General features: G+C 45.0%; 1 protein-coding gene across 2 annotated transcripts in view; it reads right to left on the bottom strand.

Moving 5' to 3' along the window:
- LOC8025408 (dedicator of cytokinesis protein 7) overlaps window positions 1-18576 on the bottom strand; it is a 278454-nt gene that overhangs the window by 42672 nt on the left and 217206 nt on the right. For both annotated transcript variants that reach the window (XM_040206825.3, XM_040206824.3), the window contains exon 33: window positions 13181-13324. In XM_040206825.3, coding sequence (XP_040062759.1) covers window positions 13181-13324 — 144 coding nt within the window. The remainder of the gene's footprint in view (window positions 1-13180; window positions 13325-18576) is intronic.

The following is an 18576-nucleotide window of genomic DNA, read 5'->3' on the forward strand; positions in this document are numbered from 1 at the left end:
AGCCCGGGCCGTTGTCGTTGAAGCTCACTTCTGAGTTGTTTCAGGGTGTAGGTTGGATGGTCGTCCACCAATTTCGTCAAAGAGGTCAGAACGTCAACATTAAATGTTGATTTTGACCCTCCCCGGGCCTTCGGGAGATCCCTGTCTGTTCGCACGATAGATCTGGCGGTTTTGATGTTGATTCCGAGTGTTAGTGCGAGAGACGGCAGATCGCCACCGCGTCTTGAGCAATCAAGAAGCCTCGCTCGGTCTTGGGCAGAAACCATGGCATACTTTACGCGAACGTCATTGTGGCCTTTGTTGGGCCTACCACGTCGGCGACCAGACGAATCATTCATTTTCGAAGATTATTTCCACAATAAACATAGACGCAGAGGCTTCAATGTGGTCGTGGTGCGGCGATACCTTTGACGAACCGCGTCGTCTGCTAACAGCTTCTGATATCCCGCGCGCAGGAAAACCAGAAACTTCAAGTGGGGAAACGAGAGACATTGTCACTAAAATGTGTAGAAAGTGAGTGTTAATCTTATTGCCTTAAGAAATTATTTAATATCATTTTCCTAAATACTAAGCAATGGTTAAGAAAATATTGTAATAGTTTTGTCTTCCCATTTGAAGCTTCGGGTTTTCTAGCGCGCGGGATATCCGAGGCTGTTAGCAGACGACGTGCTTCGGCAAACGTATCGCCACACCCCAGCAGCTTTGAATCCTCTGAAGTTGTCAACACAGTTATCAGTATAACAGTCAGACCGAATTAAAGTCCATCGTGTCAAAAGTACCTCGAAGTAATAAAAATAGCAATAGTAATTAGATATGAGCTCGTGATAGATTAATTGGTTGTATATTTATTCGAAGTAATCAAACGTCACAAACATGAAGAGCCTGAAATAACCAGGCCCGATCTAAAATTGGCCGTCAAAATCAACGCTCCTGCACGTAGAAACAAACTTTCTGTCAAACTTGTATTGTACAGGTTGGTTTTATCTTGCAAAATTGCAAGGCGTAGCTTCCTTTCTTTAAAAAATGGGGCCAAAAAATTTTCCAGTGTCAACGCCGGACGGCAACACAGACGACCGAGTCGAGTGGCGGGCGCGTTTGGCATCCGTATTGATAAGTGGCGTCGTGAGCAGCGTCGGAGTAGCCGACCAGCGAAAGAAAGCAGACGACACGCAGATGAAATCCGTTGGCAGGAAAGGCACCGTCGTTTCGCAAACGCATTCTTTTTTTTTTTCTTTTCAAGTTTCGTTTTAATTGTTTGCATTTGTTTTTAAAGCAAACATACAAAACAAAAATATTATGTTCTTTTTAACAGCCCATGGGCGTCGCGAGCAGTCTCGATAAGGAGGTAGTGCCATTTATCAACACGCCAGGACAAAATAATGTAGGTGCGCTGTACTGTAGGTGTTGCATACCAAATACTTTAAGTGTTGCGTACGAATGCGAATAAATTGCTGGGGCACGTTTGGGGTGGGGGGGGGGGGGTGGGGGGGGGGGGGCTTCCGACGTATTAGAGTTATATAAACAGGACTACTACGTCACATGGAAGAAGAATACTGGGCCGGTCATCTCGTTTCATTTCCTCCTCACTGGGTTTTTAAAATTATTTGTTAGCCCGGGGGGTCATGCTGTACTCTGGAGTTGTAGTCCAGGCTGCCAGAAAAGTATCGGACGTGGCCGGCCCTACTCGTACCCCTCGCCATGTCTAGACAAGTCCTTACGGCCGCTGGAGGTCCGTGGCTCAACGGGGGCTCTAACGAAGATTAAAGGGATACTACAACGAAATTTCGGCGATCATTTTTTTGGTCTATATGCGTTCAAAAGAGCAGTATCACATGGAACATACCAATATCTTGATAAAAAAGTCTCCAAAAAGAATTTTAAAACGAATAAACGATTAGCAAAGATCACCTGGTGGATGTCGCTAACGCCTCGTTTGTAATGCTCGTCTAGGAACCTTGACAGCTAGTGACGGAGGTTGTCTCGTCTCCGGCCACGACGAGAGAAGGGGGGAAGGAGGAACTCCCCTTTTCAGGAGAATCCCTTTTGTGTGTCGCAGAAGTCGCTATTGTCCCCCTAGAAGATTATAGAAGATTAACCCGTCACTCAAAATTCGTACAAAAGCAGCCGCTTCGGTGGCTGGAACGACTAGGCCATCCTCTCGACGTCAGCCTCGCCGTAGCTTTACTCGTCTTGAGACGACCTACGTCACGATTGTGTTGGATGTCACGTGCTCTAAGCTGGGCCTTCTCCGAGCGCTTGCCAGAGTGGGCCGTTTATAACGAAAAATACAGCCACCAGGATCAAAATGCAAACGTGCGATTGTCATTTACGGATATTGTGGATCATATTCAGCCTATTTTTGAACACGACGGGAATATTTCAAATTCCGTTGAAGTATCCCTTTAATGGGTGCATTGCAAGCGAGCGCTGAGTTTAGTTTTATGGAGTGCTGAGATGCTCTACTTCATCAACAGGGCAATCGAAATCGACACAATCACAATGGCACTCCTCTGGATGGCCAAAGAGGTCCCAAAATGCAACGTGCGCAGTATTGCATGCAAGAATTTTAAGAGGTTGTCTCTCGAGTCAATAGTAAATCAACATGTTTAACAGTAGTCATAATGCCAGTTCGGCTCACAATAAGCCAGTAGCTTGAATATTAGCACAAAGTAATCAATAGTCATCACAAGGTCCGTTAGGTCGAATTAAAGTTCAATGGGACAAACAAAACTCGAGGCAATCAATAGAGTAGTAATAGTGTGAGTCTTGCTCATAAAAACAATTGGTTTAATATATACCACATCAAAGTAACCAGAAGACCCCCGAATTGTGAAATAGGCCAAATTAAAGTCCTTTCGGCCATAGTGACTAAAAGTAGTAAAGAGTAAGCACAATGTCAATTAGGCAACTAATAAATCGATTCCTTGAAGACAACGTTCGAGTAACCAACCGTTATCACAAAGCCATTAGGCCGAATCAAGTCCATTGGGTCAAAAGTAACCCAAGGTAATAAAAATAGTAATTTGAATGTTAATTTAGCTCATATTAAATTCATTTGTGTTTCAATAATTCGAAGTAACCCAAAGTGTAACCAAAATATTAATTAGGCCAAATTAATTTCGACTACGGTCAATAGTAAGTCGAAGTAATTCAAAAAGTAATCATAATGTCAATTCAGCTTTTAATAAATTACATTGTTGAATATTAACTCAAACTAATTAAAATAGTAATCCCAATATCAATGAGGCCGAGTTAAAGTTCTCTTCGTCTAAAGTGACTCCAAGTAATCAAGAGTAATAATAATGTGAATTGAGCTTACAAGCGATATATTTGTGATCAAAAGAGTATTCAGAATCTCAACAAACATCATAAATTTTCAATTGGTTGAATATTAACCCAGAGTAATCACAAGAGTCATCGCAATGTCAATTAGACTGAATTAAAGTCCATCGGATCAAAGATAATTCGACGTCATTAAAAGAGTAATATTAATCTCAATAGATATCATAATATATTAATTGGTAATATTATCACTCGAAGTAAAAGGGGTGCACCAAAATGTCGATTAGGTCGAATAAAGTCAATGTAGTAAATAGTAAAACCAATTAATAAAAACGTAATAATAGAGTCAATTGAGCGCATAATAAACCAGTTTATTAGAATAATAGCTCAAAGTAAACAAAAGATTGATCACAAAGTCAACTAAACCAACTTAAAGCACATTGGGTCAACAGTAACTCGGAGTGATCAAAAGAGTAATTTGAAGGTTAATTTGGCTCATAATAGATTAATTTGCGGTATACTAAATTGAAGTAATCCAATGAGTAACTGAATGTCAATTAAGCCGAATTAAAGTCTACTGGGTCAATAGTAACTCAAAGTAATAAAAAAGTAATCAGAATGTCACTTAGCTCATAATAAATTACATCTTTGAATATTAACTCGAACTAATAGACCGATCTCACCAGGCACGAGCCCTTGCATGCATGACCGTCTGCCTCCTGTGAACTAAAGTTATGGCAGCGTCACGCATGCGCTGAATGCCCAGTTAGATTGATGGAGTCATCAAAATGTAAATTTGGCCGAATTTGTGAAAAGTAAATGTAGCTAAAGTTAAAGAGTAATAATAATGGGAAGTGAGCTCATAGTATATGAGTTAGTTATATAATAACTCAAAGTAATGAATGGAATCTACAACATGTCATTTAGGCTGATATAAAGTCTAGTGAGCCAATAGTACTCGAAGTAATCAAAATACTGATCAAAACGTCGGTTGAACTCAAAACAAATCAGTTGTTTGATTAGATGAAAATAATTAACGTCATCAATATGTTAGTTTGGACAAATCAAAGTCCAAAAAAGTCATTATGATTTGACTTGTGCTCATAACAAATCAGTTAGTTTGTTATTTGCCCAAAGTAATCACAAGAGTGGCCACGATTTGAATTAGGCCGAATAAAACTGCATTCGGAGAATAGTAAGTCAAAGTAATCAAAAGAGTGATCATGTTGGTGTCCGAGCTGAGAATAAATCGCTTTTTGTATAAAAACTCGAAGTAATAAAGAGTGAGGAATATATTAATTCGATTAAAATAAAGTCAAACGGGTCACTAACTCAAAGTAATCACCATGTCAATAAATTGATATTAACTCAGTTTTGTGACTAATATATCGGGTAAAGATAAAAATTTACCACTAAGTTAACTGGGCTAATTTAATGTCAATTGTGGGATTAAGAACACGGAGTAATGAAAGGAGTAATCAAAGTCTTAGCAGAAGTTATATGGCGTCTCATTTTTCAATAATAAATCAAACTAATCGACTGAGTAATGAAAATGTTTGCTACTCTACATTTATTCGCGTCAATATACTACATAACCAAAAAATAAGCAGAATGTCAAATGAGCTTCTACCAAATTATATTTTTCACAATAATTCGTCAAAGCATTTGACAGAGTACTTCATAATGCTTGTTGAACTTGTATCATGCAGATTGTGTTATTAATAGGTCGAAATGATTAGAAGTGGAAGCCATACCTACACTAAACTTGAAATAATATCAGTCCGTCAATATTAGCGCGAAGTTATAAAAAAAGTTATTATAAATTGCAATAGTACTTGTATCATCTGAATTGTACCTAGTTGTCTTGTAATTGTCTAGTAATAAAAAAGATGAAACAAAACGTCCATTTAACTTCAATATATTCGAGGGCGCCGCAATAACTCGAGGTAACAAAAAAAAGTGAAAGCCGTTTACAACTCCCTGTAATGCCGAATCAGAGCGCAGCTCCTGAGGAGGAGCAGGAGGGGAAGGTGCGGAGTGGGGGCGTTGCCTTTCCTCCTCTCCTGCTCGCCGCCCATTTAGGGGAAAATTTTCTGCTAAATTTGGCGGGGAAATTTTTTTGCTAGATAAAGCGGGGAATTTTTTCCGCTAGCGGGGAAATTTTTCGCTAAATCTAGCAGGAAATTTTTCGGCTGCGGAGAAGCTTTTCCGCTAAATTTAGCGGGGAAAATTTTCCGCTAAATTTAGCGAGGAAAATGTTCCGCTAAATTTAGCGGGGAACATTTTCCACTAAATTTAGCGGAAAATTTCCCCACTAGATTTAGCGGGGAAAAGTTTTCGCTTAATGCAGCGGGGAAAATTTTCCGCTAGATTTAGCGGCGAAATTTTTCCACTACAGGTAGCGGGGAAACATTTCCGCTAGATTCAGCGGGGAAAATTTTCCGCTAGTTTTAGCGGGGACATTTTTCCGCTGAACAGCAAGGAAAATTTCCCGCTAAATTTAGCGGGGACATTTTTCCGCTAAATTTAGCAGAGAAAATTTTACGCTAGATATAGCGGGGAAAAAATTCCGCTAGGCTTCGCGGGGCAAATTTTGTGCTAAATCTAGCTGGGAAGATTTTCCGCTAGATTTAGCGGGGGAAATTTTCCGCTAAATATAGCGAGACAATTTTCCGCTAGATTTAGCGGAGAGAATTATCCGCTAAATTTAGCGGGACAAATGTTCTGCTAGATTTAGCAGGAAAAACATTCCGCTAGACATAGCGGAAAAATTTTTCGCTAGATTTAGCGGGGAAGCTTTTCCGCTAGACTTTGCGGCGCAAATTTTCCGATAAATCTAGCTGGGAAAATTTTCTGCTAGATTTAGCGGGGGAAATATTCCACTAAATGTAGCGGGGAATATTTTCAGCTTGATAGAGCGGGGAAAATTTTTCCGCTAAATTTAGTGGGGAAAATGTTCCGCAAGATTTAGCAGAAAAATTTTCCGCTAAATTTAGCGGGAAAAATTTTCCGCTAGATTTAGCGGGAAAGCTTTTCCGCTAGACTTCGCGAGGCAAATTTTCCGATAAATCTAGCTGGGAATATTTTCCGCTAGATTTAGCGGGGAAAATTTTCCGCTGAATATAGCGGGGAAAATTTTCCGCTAGATTTAACAGGAAAAATTTTCCGCTAGACTTAGTGGGACAAACTTTCCGCTAAATCCAGCTGGGAAGATTTTCCGCTAAATTTAGCGGGGGAAATTTTCCGCTTAATATAACGGGAAAAAATTTCCGCTAAATTTAGCGGGGAAAATGTTCCGCTAGATTTAGCAGTCAAAATTTTCCGCTAGATTTAGCGGGGAAATTTTTCCGCTAGATTTAGCGGGGAAGCTTTTCCGCTCGACTTCGCGGGGCAAATTTTCCAATAAATCTACCTGGGAAAATTTCCCGCTAAATTCAGCGGGGAAAATTTTCCGCTAAATATAGCGGGGAAAATTTTCCGCTAGATTTAGCGGGGAAATTTTCCGCTAAATCTAGCGGGGGAATTTGCCCATCATGCACCGCGTGATTACGCCGACGCCGACGCCGCTTAAGCCGGAAACAGGTGCCTAAGAGCTGCGCTGTAAAGAGTAACCAACATATCAATTAAGCCTCGTCAATAGTGGGACTAGTAACTCAAAGTAACCACATTAGTGATCAAATTCTCAATTCCCCCCCAAAAATTCAAATTGTATAAACAATTGTTCTAAGTTACCAAATGTGTAAGCAAAACACGACCACTGAACACAATAAGTGCATATATATATTGTGGATTAAATTGACTGACCCCGGGATTAAATTGTGTGGCGCTTGGATTAAATTGTATGGCGCTTGGATTAAATTGACTGACCCCGGGATTAAATTGGTCGTCGCTTGGATTAAAATGAGCGGGAAAACCTGTAGAAGACAAGACCAAAGAAAAAGCCATTAAAATGCATGACTTCATATTCATATGTGTTCCAGTTTGAAATTCTTAAACATGACAATTTCTTTCCAATCCTTATTTTGTAGGGTTGTGCAAATAACTTTCAAATATCAAAGCGAATAATGTTATATTCAATTCGAAGTTTGAACTGAATAGGGCTATTTGGCAACTTGGAATATTTCTGAAGTATTTCAAAGTCTGAAATGCTGCGTAAAGACAAAAAAGAAAAGAAGAAATGAACGAAAACTGTATCCAGTATGTACTTGAAATGAGTTCATCAACCAAGGCTGGAACAGAAGCAGCAAAAAAAAAAATAGGAGCAACGAGTCTACTCTCTCGAATCTATTGCGGATTGCATTTATAATAGCTATACATCAAGGTGTCCGTGCAAACGAGTCTCGGCATTTTTTGCCCTAAATAAACTGCTCTTTTGTGGCCATGCTTCTTGTTCATTGTTTGTGATGCGAACCTCAAATATGGACGATTATTTGGGGCAATGGCCATATTAATGAGACACAACTGTATTTAAATAAGAGTAATAGGTGAGCTGGAGGACGACCAACCCTTCGGACCTTGTTGTCCTTTCTTTTTTTCTTTGTCTCAAAGAACATGACTACTAACGGCCATAAACTGTTTGCTTCTCTTCAAAATTATTCATACAAAGAAACTGCAGTATCTGCTTCGAATTGAAAAATCACTATTCACAGATACCTACTATTTTGTTGAGGATGCGTCTATCCTGAACACACTATACTACGAACAAAAGCTACGATAGAATCTGGTTCATGCAGACATAAAACATCCTTACACTAAAGGTGAGTCAAAATTTTTTAATGACTCTCTACGAACTTTTTTTGTCTAAACCATAAAATAAAAACAAAAAAATTAACCCTGGAGAGTGGGGACAAGGAGGGCAAACACGACACAGATCTCCAAACACAGGCAACATTTATTTCACGCTTCACAACCTTTCATAGGTTGTGTAGGTTTAACATCCTCATGTTTGACGATGTTAAACCAACTAGCCCAACTTACCGCCTTGTTTTATAGGTACGTACAGAAAGAAATAAACCTTGAAGGACCAAAAGGTAACATGGAGACCTGGACTCACAGAGCGAAACAACCTTGAACTCGGGGGAGGAGGCGACACTCAAACCATCGGAACAGATTCATACTTCGAACCTGGCGAAGGGCCAACCGCAGCAAAACAAAAAAAGAAGCTTCTAGCGGGAAAGATAAGTGACCTAGAAAAACATAAATAACCAAACATAATAGATGAAAAAAAACATTCACTGGTTTAGGAACGCTCTAATGTGATTTCCCAGTGAAACAGACATATTGCTAAAACAATCTTTTTGCTTATCTATCATTAATGATTCTTTCAGTGAATATTTGTACGAATCTTTTTCTTTGTTAAGGACCCTAGTGTTCTGCCACGCAACTACGCACTTACTACAAGAAGAAAGGTGTTTTGCCAGTTCTGAAGACTCAGCTTTGTTTTTGACTGCACGCTTATGTTCAGTTAACCTGTCATTAATACACCTGGCCGTTTGTCCAACATAACAAGCTCTGCATTTGACTGGAATTTGATAGACAACAAAAACTTAGTGCACTTTGAATCTGCTTCAGGTATTGACGTCGTTAGTTTTCTAAAACTTGTAGAGTATAATTTAGGTGACTATGGTTCAGGTAAGTTATTCTTGCAAAAAAGCGGGATTTGTATTGGTTCTCGAATAGCTCGCCTATTACCAGAGGGCTATCTTCGTGTAATTGCTATTATGGTATCTCAGTCACTTGAAGCGTATGCCGAGGGCTCTGGGATCGTTCGCAGGTATGTGGACGACATTTTGGTGTTTTCCCTGGATTCCCTCGTTGGCGGACGTGTCAAGGAAAGCTTATTGAGAGCAGCTCCAGAGTTAGCATTTTCGGTAGAGAATGTGCAGGCTGGTTGGCTGCAATTCTTAGGCATTCGTTTTCTAGTAGGAAATGGTCTTTGTCGAGAGTTTGGTAAGACCGATTCAATACCTTTGCTTTCTAGGTTAAGTTGTGATTCTAAAATTTTAAAGAGGGGAGTAGTCAAATCCGTATTAATGAATTCAATCAAATTTTCTTCCATACATTGGTTGGGAGTGGGTCTAGAAAAGCAGATTTGTAGGTTGTCCTCAGCAAAATATAGGAATGATTTTGTTTCCTCTGTCATTCATCGTTGGTTAACCAGTTCTAATGGCGGTAGAGACACCAAAGTGGAAAAAAGCAACGTTGTATGTCTACCCTATTTTCATGTCTCCCATAATTTGAAGGCGTTGGCTGCAAAGTTCGGTGTGAGAGTTGTGTTTAAACCTGATTTTTGGCTAGATAGTAGATCAACCCGATCGCAATCCAGGGACTGTTCCGTGGATTGCGATCGGGGTGTTGTCTATCAAATTCTAGTCAAGTGAGGAGCTTGTTATGTTGGACAAACGGCCAGGTGTATTAATGACAGGTTAACTGAACATAAGCATGCAGTCAAAAACAAACTCTTCAGAACTGGCAAAACACCTTTCTTCTTATAATAAGTGCATACCATAAAATCCCGAGAGATGCCCCACCCCCAAAAGATAGCCTACCCCTATTTTTGGCTTGATTTGCTATATGTTTTTAAACACTGAAAGCTAGCCCCCTTTTAGTAATAGTAGTGATCAATAGATGGCCTCGGTGTAAATGTGGCTAGTTCGCTATGGTGGGATATAAGCGAACATTGCTGACTGGGAAGTACAGTCATCTTTGCTTCATTGCCCCCGCCTCCATAACAAGCTTGGAAGGGGCACGACCTAAAAAAAAGTAATTTTTGAAAACTTTCCTTGATTGTATGCCGAAAGTTAGCCCCCTCCATATTTTCAGCCGATTTGCTCTTGATGTCAGGTGGGCTCTCTCTCGGGATTTTGCGGTAGTTGTGTGGCAGAACACTAGGGTGCTCAACAAAAAAAAAAAGATTTGTACAAACGTCTACTGAAAGAATCATTAATGATAAATAAGCAAAAAGATTGTTTTAGCAATATGTCTGCTTCACTGGGAAATCACATTAGAACGTTCCTAAACCAGTAAATTTTTTTTTTTATCAACCATATTTTTTGGGCTATAGTCCGTAGACTATACATGTTTAAAAGTTGAAATTTCTGGCTGTGCGGACTATCTACGCGTGCGGACTATACAGGAATTATGTTTTTCAAGATTGTTTATTATGACGAGACGTGACGAATTTTGTGCACGAAAGTGTATGTTAATGATGATTTAAGCACATTATAGGCTTTATTGTGAGCTAAAAAGCAGACATTTGTAAACGTGTGCCGTCTATGAGAAGATTTTCGTGTCGACTAAGCACCAGGTGCGGACTATGCACCGGGTGCGGGCTATGCACCGGGTGCGGGCTATCTAAGCAAAATCTTTTATTTTTGACCCCAAATTTCCCCCTACGGACTATACACCGGGTACGGACTATGGTCCAGAAAATACGGTACTATGTTTGGTTATCTAGGTCACTTATCTTTGCCCATTGTGTGGATTTTCCCACTAGAAGCTTCTTTTTCTGTTTTGCTATGGTTGGCCCTTCGCCAGGTTCGAAGTATGAATCCATTCCAGTAGTTCGAGTGTTGCACCCCTCACCCGAGTTCAAGGTTGTTTCGCTTTGTGAGTCCGGGTCTTCATGCTACCCTTTGGTCCTTCAAGGTTTATTTCTTTCTGTACGTACCTATAAAAGGTCGTGAAGCGTGAAATAAATGTTAGCTGTGTCTGGAGATCTGTGTTGTGTTTGTCCTCCTTGTCCCCATTCTCCAGGGTTAAAATGTCTATGTTCAACCAGCTTGCCTGCACCCTTGGTTTAAAAATTAACTCGATACTTTGCGTAAAGCCGACCAATGGAGAATGCATTGTGCATTTGTGTCTCATTCATGAAAAGATTACTCCAAAAGCCTAATGGGCCTAACAGACGAAACCGATCCAAACAAGTCTATGCAGGTCAACACAAGCACTCACCGTAAGGCACCGGAGAAGTGCCCACTTCCACCGAAAACTGGGTTAATCTAGACACGGGCGCCTCTCCGGCAAAATGAATGTATAATTTGCACACTTGTCAAGTTTGAGAAATGTTAATGGTGGCCACTTGAACCAAGCGGGCGCTTCTGCGGTATTTTAAGGTAACGCATTCCACGTCAATCAATGTTAGTCAGCTTTATGCGAAGTATTAAAGGTTAGATTATTTCAATCTCGCAGCCTGACATATTTCTATCGAGGGCCGACACCATATGGATGAGGCCACCGCAAATTACCAAAAACTTTTCACGCAAAACATTCTTTGGCTAGGCGCTAGGCATTTGGTGAAGCGCAAAAGCGAAGCCCAGATAAAAGTGTGGCCACGAGGCTGGACACCGATGGGTCGGCGATTGGGGCAGGAGGAGCGAGGTGCTCGACGCCGACTGGTTAACGGGGAGGTCACGCAACCAGAGGGGCAGGCGAGGTGGGAGAGGAGGAGTGGGTTAGAACATTCTGGAAGATCACCAGGTTTATCATTTGGAGATGCTGAGCATTCAATTATCCGACGAGGAGCACCTTGAACAAAGGTGTCTCGCTGAACAAGCTGAACAGAATGTTTCGCGTATGGAACGCAACTGCCTACCCATTCGCTCCTTTTTCCTCATCGTCATTAGCCTGCTCTTCTCGCTTCCTACACTCGGGGTAAGCTTTAAAAACCTCCGTAGGTGTCATGATGCAGTGCCAAACCGTTGCAGCTGGTCAACTGTTGCGGCGACGCAGACAGAGCAGCTCATTTCCTAGCTACACAAGTGGCGCACGGGTAGAGCATCGGACTACTCGTTCGATTTTCGCCACGGGGCACATTTTGAAAAGAAACCTGGCTCACGTTTGAATACAAAATGTATTTTAGGAGTCGTTCGTTCTCACAAACGAGCATCGTGAACGAGCCACATGAACGAGCGCCGCGCTGAGAGCATTACGCAACAATGAGGTTAGACAGTTTACAAAATCAACGTAAGAAGAACAGTGCACCGCCAGAGTTCAAACTTCATACAGTTAGGAGAAGCGCGCAGGTAATGCATACACCTAACGTGGGCCGCACCCGTTGGAGTGCATGGCGGCCGCCGTAGCCGTTTCGCGCCGAGCCCCAGAGATGATGCAGCAGCCGCTGTGCGGGAGCAGAAGGAGTGGGGAGCAAATGGGGGCAAAAAAAGGACGCAGGGAGACGGCGAGGCTCGGCTATACTGCCGATACTGCCATGCACGAGCGAATGAGAAATTAAAGTGTCTTTAGCGTGATCGCTCGTGCGCGAGTCATGACTGAGACAATCAGTGACAAAGTATGTCATAATGCGTAAGCTTAACGTCCGTATCGCTCTTAGTGCGTCCCTCATTCCTGACGATCGTTCATGATGCTCGTTCATGACGCCTGTTGGTGACAATTTTCTTGTAAAAACACCTCCCAAAACACATTCTGCATTAAGACATAAAAAAACCTTATAATAAAAAAAAAGAAAATACTGCACTTTGTGCAGGACCCATTGTGAGCATAATCGAGCCTCTATGATGTCCACCCTCCAATACTATCAGGTAACCCTGGAACACTGCCAACCATTCTTTTACCTCGGGCTCTTCCGACACAAGCCAATATTTCTCACAGACAGTGGGCTCCTTCCATTTACCTGCACCGAAAAGTGTGGGGCAATGTAATTGTTTTTCAAGATATTTCAAGACATAAAAGTGCGGGGCAATGTACTTGTTTTTGCAGAGAGGCTGCACTCATCAATCGGGACGGTGTGCACCAAGTGCAGCTGGTGCAGGCAAATCGAATCGGCCCGTCGGGTTGTGAGTGCCGCAAAACCTCGGGTCGTACGCGAACGTGTTCCGGGTGTGCCCGTCTGGCTATGAGAAAGTGGCTGCCCCCGCTGGGATGTGGGGGGTGCCCTCACCAGGCAGAAGGAGTTGGCGGCCTGCTCCAGCAGCCCGACGAGCCCGTTCTCGGTGAAGTACTTGCCCGTGCAGACCCCCTCCTCGTCGGGGGACAGCACGTCGTCCGACACCGCACTCTCCTCCAGGACGTTGTGGGACACCTTCTGCGCTGGCACACGCAGCCCCTTAGCACAGCTGCAACAGCTACGAATACTCGAAAGAATGAAACATCGGGGACAGAGACAGAAACGGGACTTCTTTCATAAAGAAGTCCCGTTTCTGTCCCCGTCTTGAATGTTTTACCCTTTCAAGTATTCACATCTATTCACCAACAACACGCACTCTTTCAATTATTAGTGACAGCTAGACTCTCCTATTGTCACGGGTGGTGACCAATAAACAATAATAAACAGACAGAAATAAACGTTTAATGTGGCGAACTTGTGCCAAAAATAAAAGGGTACAAAAGATAATAACGGAGCGTCGCGGGCGTCGAAATCGGCGTAGCAGCAGAGTCGAACTCTGGGCGAAAACTGGCTGCAGATCAGCACGCGGAGTCCCTTATGTACGCGCGTTGGGTTCTGGAACAATCGGCCTAGATTGTTCGGCGACTGGAACATTCAGAACTCGATCTGACGAGAATGTTCTCGAACTCACGAGAACGCAATGAGAGAACAAATAAAAGATCATTCCACTGACTGGAATCGAACCCAGACTTTCTGCACGACAGTCAAGCACGGTAACCACTTGGCCACGCGCGCGGTATACCTCGCTGACGAGCGTGGCATTACTCCCCCCTTTAAAAAGGCATCGTCTCGATGCCACGTAAAAGGCAACAAAACAGATTGAAAAGGTTTACTCCGACTTAACATAACAAATTAATAACAAAAGGTATGGACGTTTCGCCACCTATGCAGGTGGCATCTTCAGTATACACTGACACAAATGAGGTGAGGTCGACCAGTCTACTTATCACACACGTCCCCGTAAACGTCCGGCAGGGGGCCACGGTTGGTGTTGCACACCGATGAGTCACGGCGAATGCACCAGGACTCGACGAATTTTCTTTGCCCCCACCTTTGTTCTCGGGCCAGCGTCGTCGCATTGTCCAGGTTGAAAGTGTGTCCTGTCGTCCAGCAGTGTTCGACAAGTTCCGTCTTGGACCGCGTGGCATGGGTGGCCTTGGCAACGTCCCTTTTGTGTTCTTTCAATCTCGTTGCCCTCTTTCTGCCCGTTTCGCCGATGTAGGTCGCGTCACAATCCCCGCACTGCACTTTGTATACGACCCACCTCTGACCGTCTGCAGAGGTGCGGTCCTTCGGTTTCGGGAACACATTCGCTAAGGTATAATGTGGTTTAAAAACAGTTTGTACGCCCAGCAAAGCAAAGCTCTCCGAACAGCATCTGACACGCCCTGGACATAGGGAATAGATACAATAGACGTTGCCCGCACTCGTGACTCACTCCCCCTTCCCCTCTGCATTCACCTCTGCGTATCGTTTATAAACGTCCTCGGATAATGGCGCCGCTCTAACGCACCAACCACATTTTCTACCTCTTGCAACCGTAGCTGCTTGTTAGAGCACACTGCATCACAACGTGATAAAAAGGTTCTTACAACGGACCGTTTGTGTTCGGTCGGGTGATGCGAGTCAAAGGACAAAAAATTTCCGGTGTCACACTGCTTGCGGTACACCGTCGTTTCCACACTGCCATTACTGGCCCGGCGTACCAACACATCCAAAAAAGGCAACACATTATCTGTCTCTGTGTGTTGCCTTTTTTGGATGTGTTGGTACGCCGGGCCAGTAATGGCAGTGTGGAAACGACGGTGTACCGCAAGCAGTGTGACACCGGAAATTTTTTGTCCTTTGACTCGCATCACCCGACCGAACACAAACGGTCCGTTGTAAGAACCTTTTTATCACGTTGTGATGCAGTGTGCTCTAACAAGCAGCTACGGTTGCAAGAGGTAGAAAATGTGGTTGGTGCGTTAGAGCGGCGCCATTATTTGAGGACGTTTATTAACGATACGCAGAGGCGAATGCAGAGGGGAAGGGGGAGTGAGTCACGAGTGCGGGCAACGTCTATTGTATCTATTCCCTATGTCCAGGGCGTGTCAGATGCTGTTCGGAGAGCTTTGCGCCCGCTGGGCGTACAAACTGTTTTTAAACCACATTATGCCTTAGCGAATGTGTTCCCGAAACCGAAGGACCACACCTCTGCAGACGGTCAGAGGGGGGTCGTATACAAAGTGCAGTGCGGGGATTGTGACGCGACCTACATCGGCGAAACGGGCAGAAAGAGGGCAACGAGATTGAAAGAACACAAAAGGGACGTTGCCAAGGCCACCCATGCCACGCGGTCCAAGACGGAACTTGTCGAACACTGCTGGACGACAGGACACACTTTCGACCTGGACAGTGCGACGACGCTGGCCCGAGAACAAAGGTGGGGGCAAAGAAAATTCGTCGAGTCCTGGTGCATTCGCCGTGACCCATCGGTGTGCAACACCAACCGTGGCCCCCTGCCGGACGTTTACGGGGACGTGTGTGATAAGTAGACTGGTCGACCTCACCTCATTTGTGTCAGTGTATACTGAAGATGCCACCTGCATAGGTGGCGAAACGTCTGTACCTTTTGTTATTAATTTGTTATGTTAAGTCCGAGTAAACCTTTTCAATCATGAATTCACCCGGCTTTTGGAACATTTTTGCAACAAAACAGGGTGAAACAAACAAAAAAAAAATGGGAACATACGGAGGCTCGCACAACACAATCCTATCAAGCGGTGCACAAGATCACAGTTCACAGTCTTATCGCGCGTAGTACGGCTTGAGGCGCACGACGTGGACGACTTCCGGTCGTGGAGCGCGGCGTGATGAAGTCCGTGTTCCGTCGGGCATCACCTCGTAGTTCAGATCCCCGAGTCGACGAAGTACTTTGTAGGGTCCGAAGTAGCGCTTTAGGAGTTTCTCACTGAGACCACGGCGGCGGATCGGTGTCCACACCCACACCCTGCCTCCGGGCTGGAAGTGGACGTCCTGACGACGAAGATTGTAGCGGCCAGTGTCGACACGTTGTTGGGCTTGAATACGGTGTCTGGCGAGCTGGCGGACTTCTGCCCATTGGGCAACCACCTGGGCGTCGTCGCTTCCGTCGAGCGCCGGTTCGTGGGGTAGCATCACGTCCAGCATTGTCGTTACTTTACGACCATGAACCAGTTGGAAGGGTGTCACTCTGGTGGTCTCTTGCACGGCCGTGTTGTAGGCAAATGTGACGTACGGCAACACCTCGTCCCACGTCTTGTGCTCCACGTCGACGTACATGAAGATCATGTCGGCGATGGTCTTGTTGAGTCTCTCCGTCAGCCCGTTGGTCTGCGGGTGGTACGCCGTTGTGCGCCGATGGCTGGTGTGGCTGAGACGAAGGATTTCTTGCGTCAGCTGGGCCATGAACGATGATCCACGGTCAGAGATCAAAACTTCGGGAGCGCCGTGCCGGAGGACGATGGATTCGATAAAGAACTTGGCGACTTCCACAGCAGTCCCTACAGGAAGGGCTTTCGTTTCGGCATACCGTGTGAGATAATCTGTGGCGACAATAATCCATCTGTTTCCTTGCGTCGATGGTGGAAAAGGACCAAGTAGATCCATTCCGATCTGCTGGAACGGTACGGTCGGGGGAGCGATCGGATGCAGGAGACCTGCCGGCTTCGTCGGCGGTTTCTTGCGTCGCTGGCACTCGTGGCAGGACCGTGTGTAGAAGTGAACGGTCTTCGGCAGCTTGGGCCAGTAATACCTTTCACGAATTCGGGCCAGCGTACGGCTGTAACCAAGGTGTCCGGACGTCGGGTCGTCGTGACAGGCTTGGAAGATCTCCGCTCTAAGGTCGGTGAGGATTACCAGCAGCCATGGTGTGCTGTTGTCTCCGCAGTTCTCCTTGTAAAGTACACCTTGTCAGAGGGCGAAAGTCGGCAGGGCTCTCGAGAAGACACGGGGGACAGTACCCCCTCGTCCTTCGAGGTGCTCGATTAGCGCGCGCAACTCAGGATCGTCTCTTTGACGTCGTGACATGCCGTCGGTGTTCACTGCACCTAGGAAGCACTCGTCGTCTTCGTCGTTGCTGCTGCCGGAAGGTGTTTCGACGGGGCCTCTGGACAGGCAGTCGGCGTCGCTGTTCTTGCGGCCTGACTTGTAGACCACAGTCATGTTGAACTCTTGTAGTCGTAGACTCCATCGAGCGAGGCGTCCTGATGGGTCCTTGAGGTTCGCAAGCCAGCAGAGCGAGTGGTGGTCCGTGACTACACGGAACGGGCTCCCGTACAAATACGGACGAAACTTCGTGATTGCCCAGATGACAGCAAGGCATTCTTTCTCAGTCGTGGAGTAATTTTTCTCCACCTTGGGCAGTGTCCGACTTGCGTAGGCAATAACTCGCTCGGTGCCGTCTTGCACTTGAACCAGTACCGCGCCAAGTCCAGCGTTACTTGCGTCCGTGTGAATTTTGGTTTCCGCATCTTGATCGAAATGTCCTAGAACAGGAGGAGTCTGCAGTCGTCGCTTCAGCTCATCGAATGCCTGCTGCTGCTTCTCGGCCCATTCGAACTTCTCGGCGTCCTTTGTGAGGTTTGTGAGTGGTGCGGAAATCCTTGTAAACTCCCGAATGAAGCGCACATATTCCAAGAAGTAGGCACATAGTCCAAGAAACCTTCGCACGGCCTTCTTGTCTGTCGGTATTGGAAATGCTGCGACGGCGCGAGTCTTCTCTGGGTCGGGGCGAACGCCTTCGTTACTAACCACGTGACCTAGAAACTTCAGTTCGTCATACGCAAACCGACACTTTGACGGCTTCAGGGTGAGTCCGGCAATCCGTATGGCTTGGAGAACTGCTCGGAGTCGTCGCAAGTGCTCGTCGAAGTCGCTGGAAAACACTACGACGTCATCGAGGTAGACGAGACAGCTCTGCCACTTCAGTCCTGCCAGTACGGTGTGCATGACACGCTGGAAAGTTGCTGGAGCCGTGCACAGTCTGAAGGGCATCACCTTGAACTCGTACAGCCCATCTGGCGTGACGAAAGCTGTTTTCTCTCGGTCCCGTTCGTCGACTTCGATCTGCCAGTAGCCGCTCTTCAGGTCCATTGATGAAAAGTATCGGGAGTGGCGCAGCCGGTCTAACGTGTCGTCGATGCGGGGGAGTGGATAGACGTCTTTCTTCGTCACTGCGTTCAGCTGCCGGTAGTCCACGCAGAACCTAAGCGTTCCGTCCTTCTTCTTAACCAGTACAACTGGAGAGGCCCATGGACTGCTTGAGGGTTGGATTATGTCGTCATTCAGCATCTCTTGCACTTGCTCCTGGATCACCTCCCTTTCTTTAACGGAGACTCTGTACGGCGATCGATGCACAGGGCACGCGT

This window comes from Ixodes scapularis, unplaced genomic scaffold (genome assembly GCF_016920785.2).
Source record: "Ixodes scapularis isolate PalLabHiFi unplaced genomic scaffold, ASM1692078v2 PGA_scaffold12__126_contigs__length_90152505, whole genome shotgun sequence".
Taxonomy (NCBI): Eukaryota; Metazoa; Arthropoda; class Arachnida; order Ixodida; family Ixodidae; genus Ixodes; species Ixodes scapularis.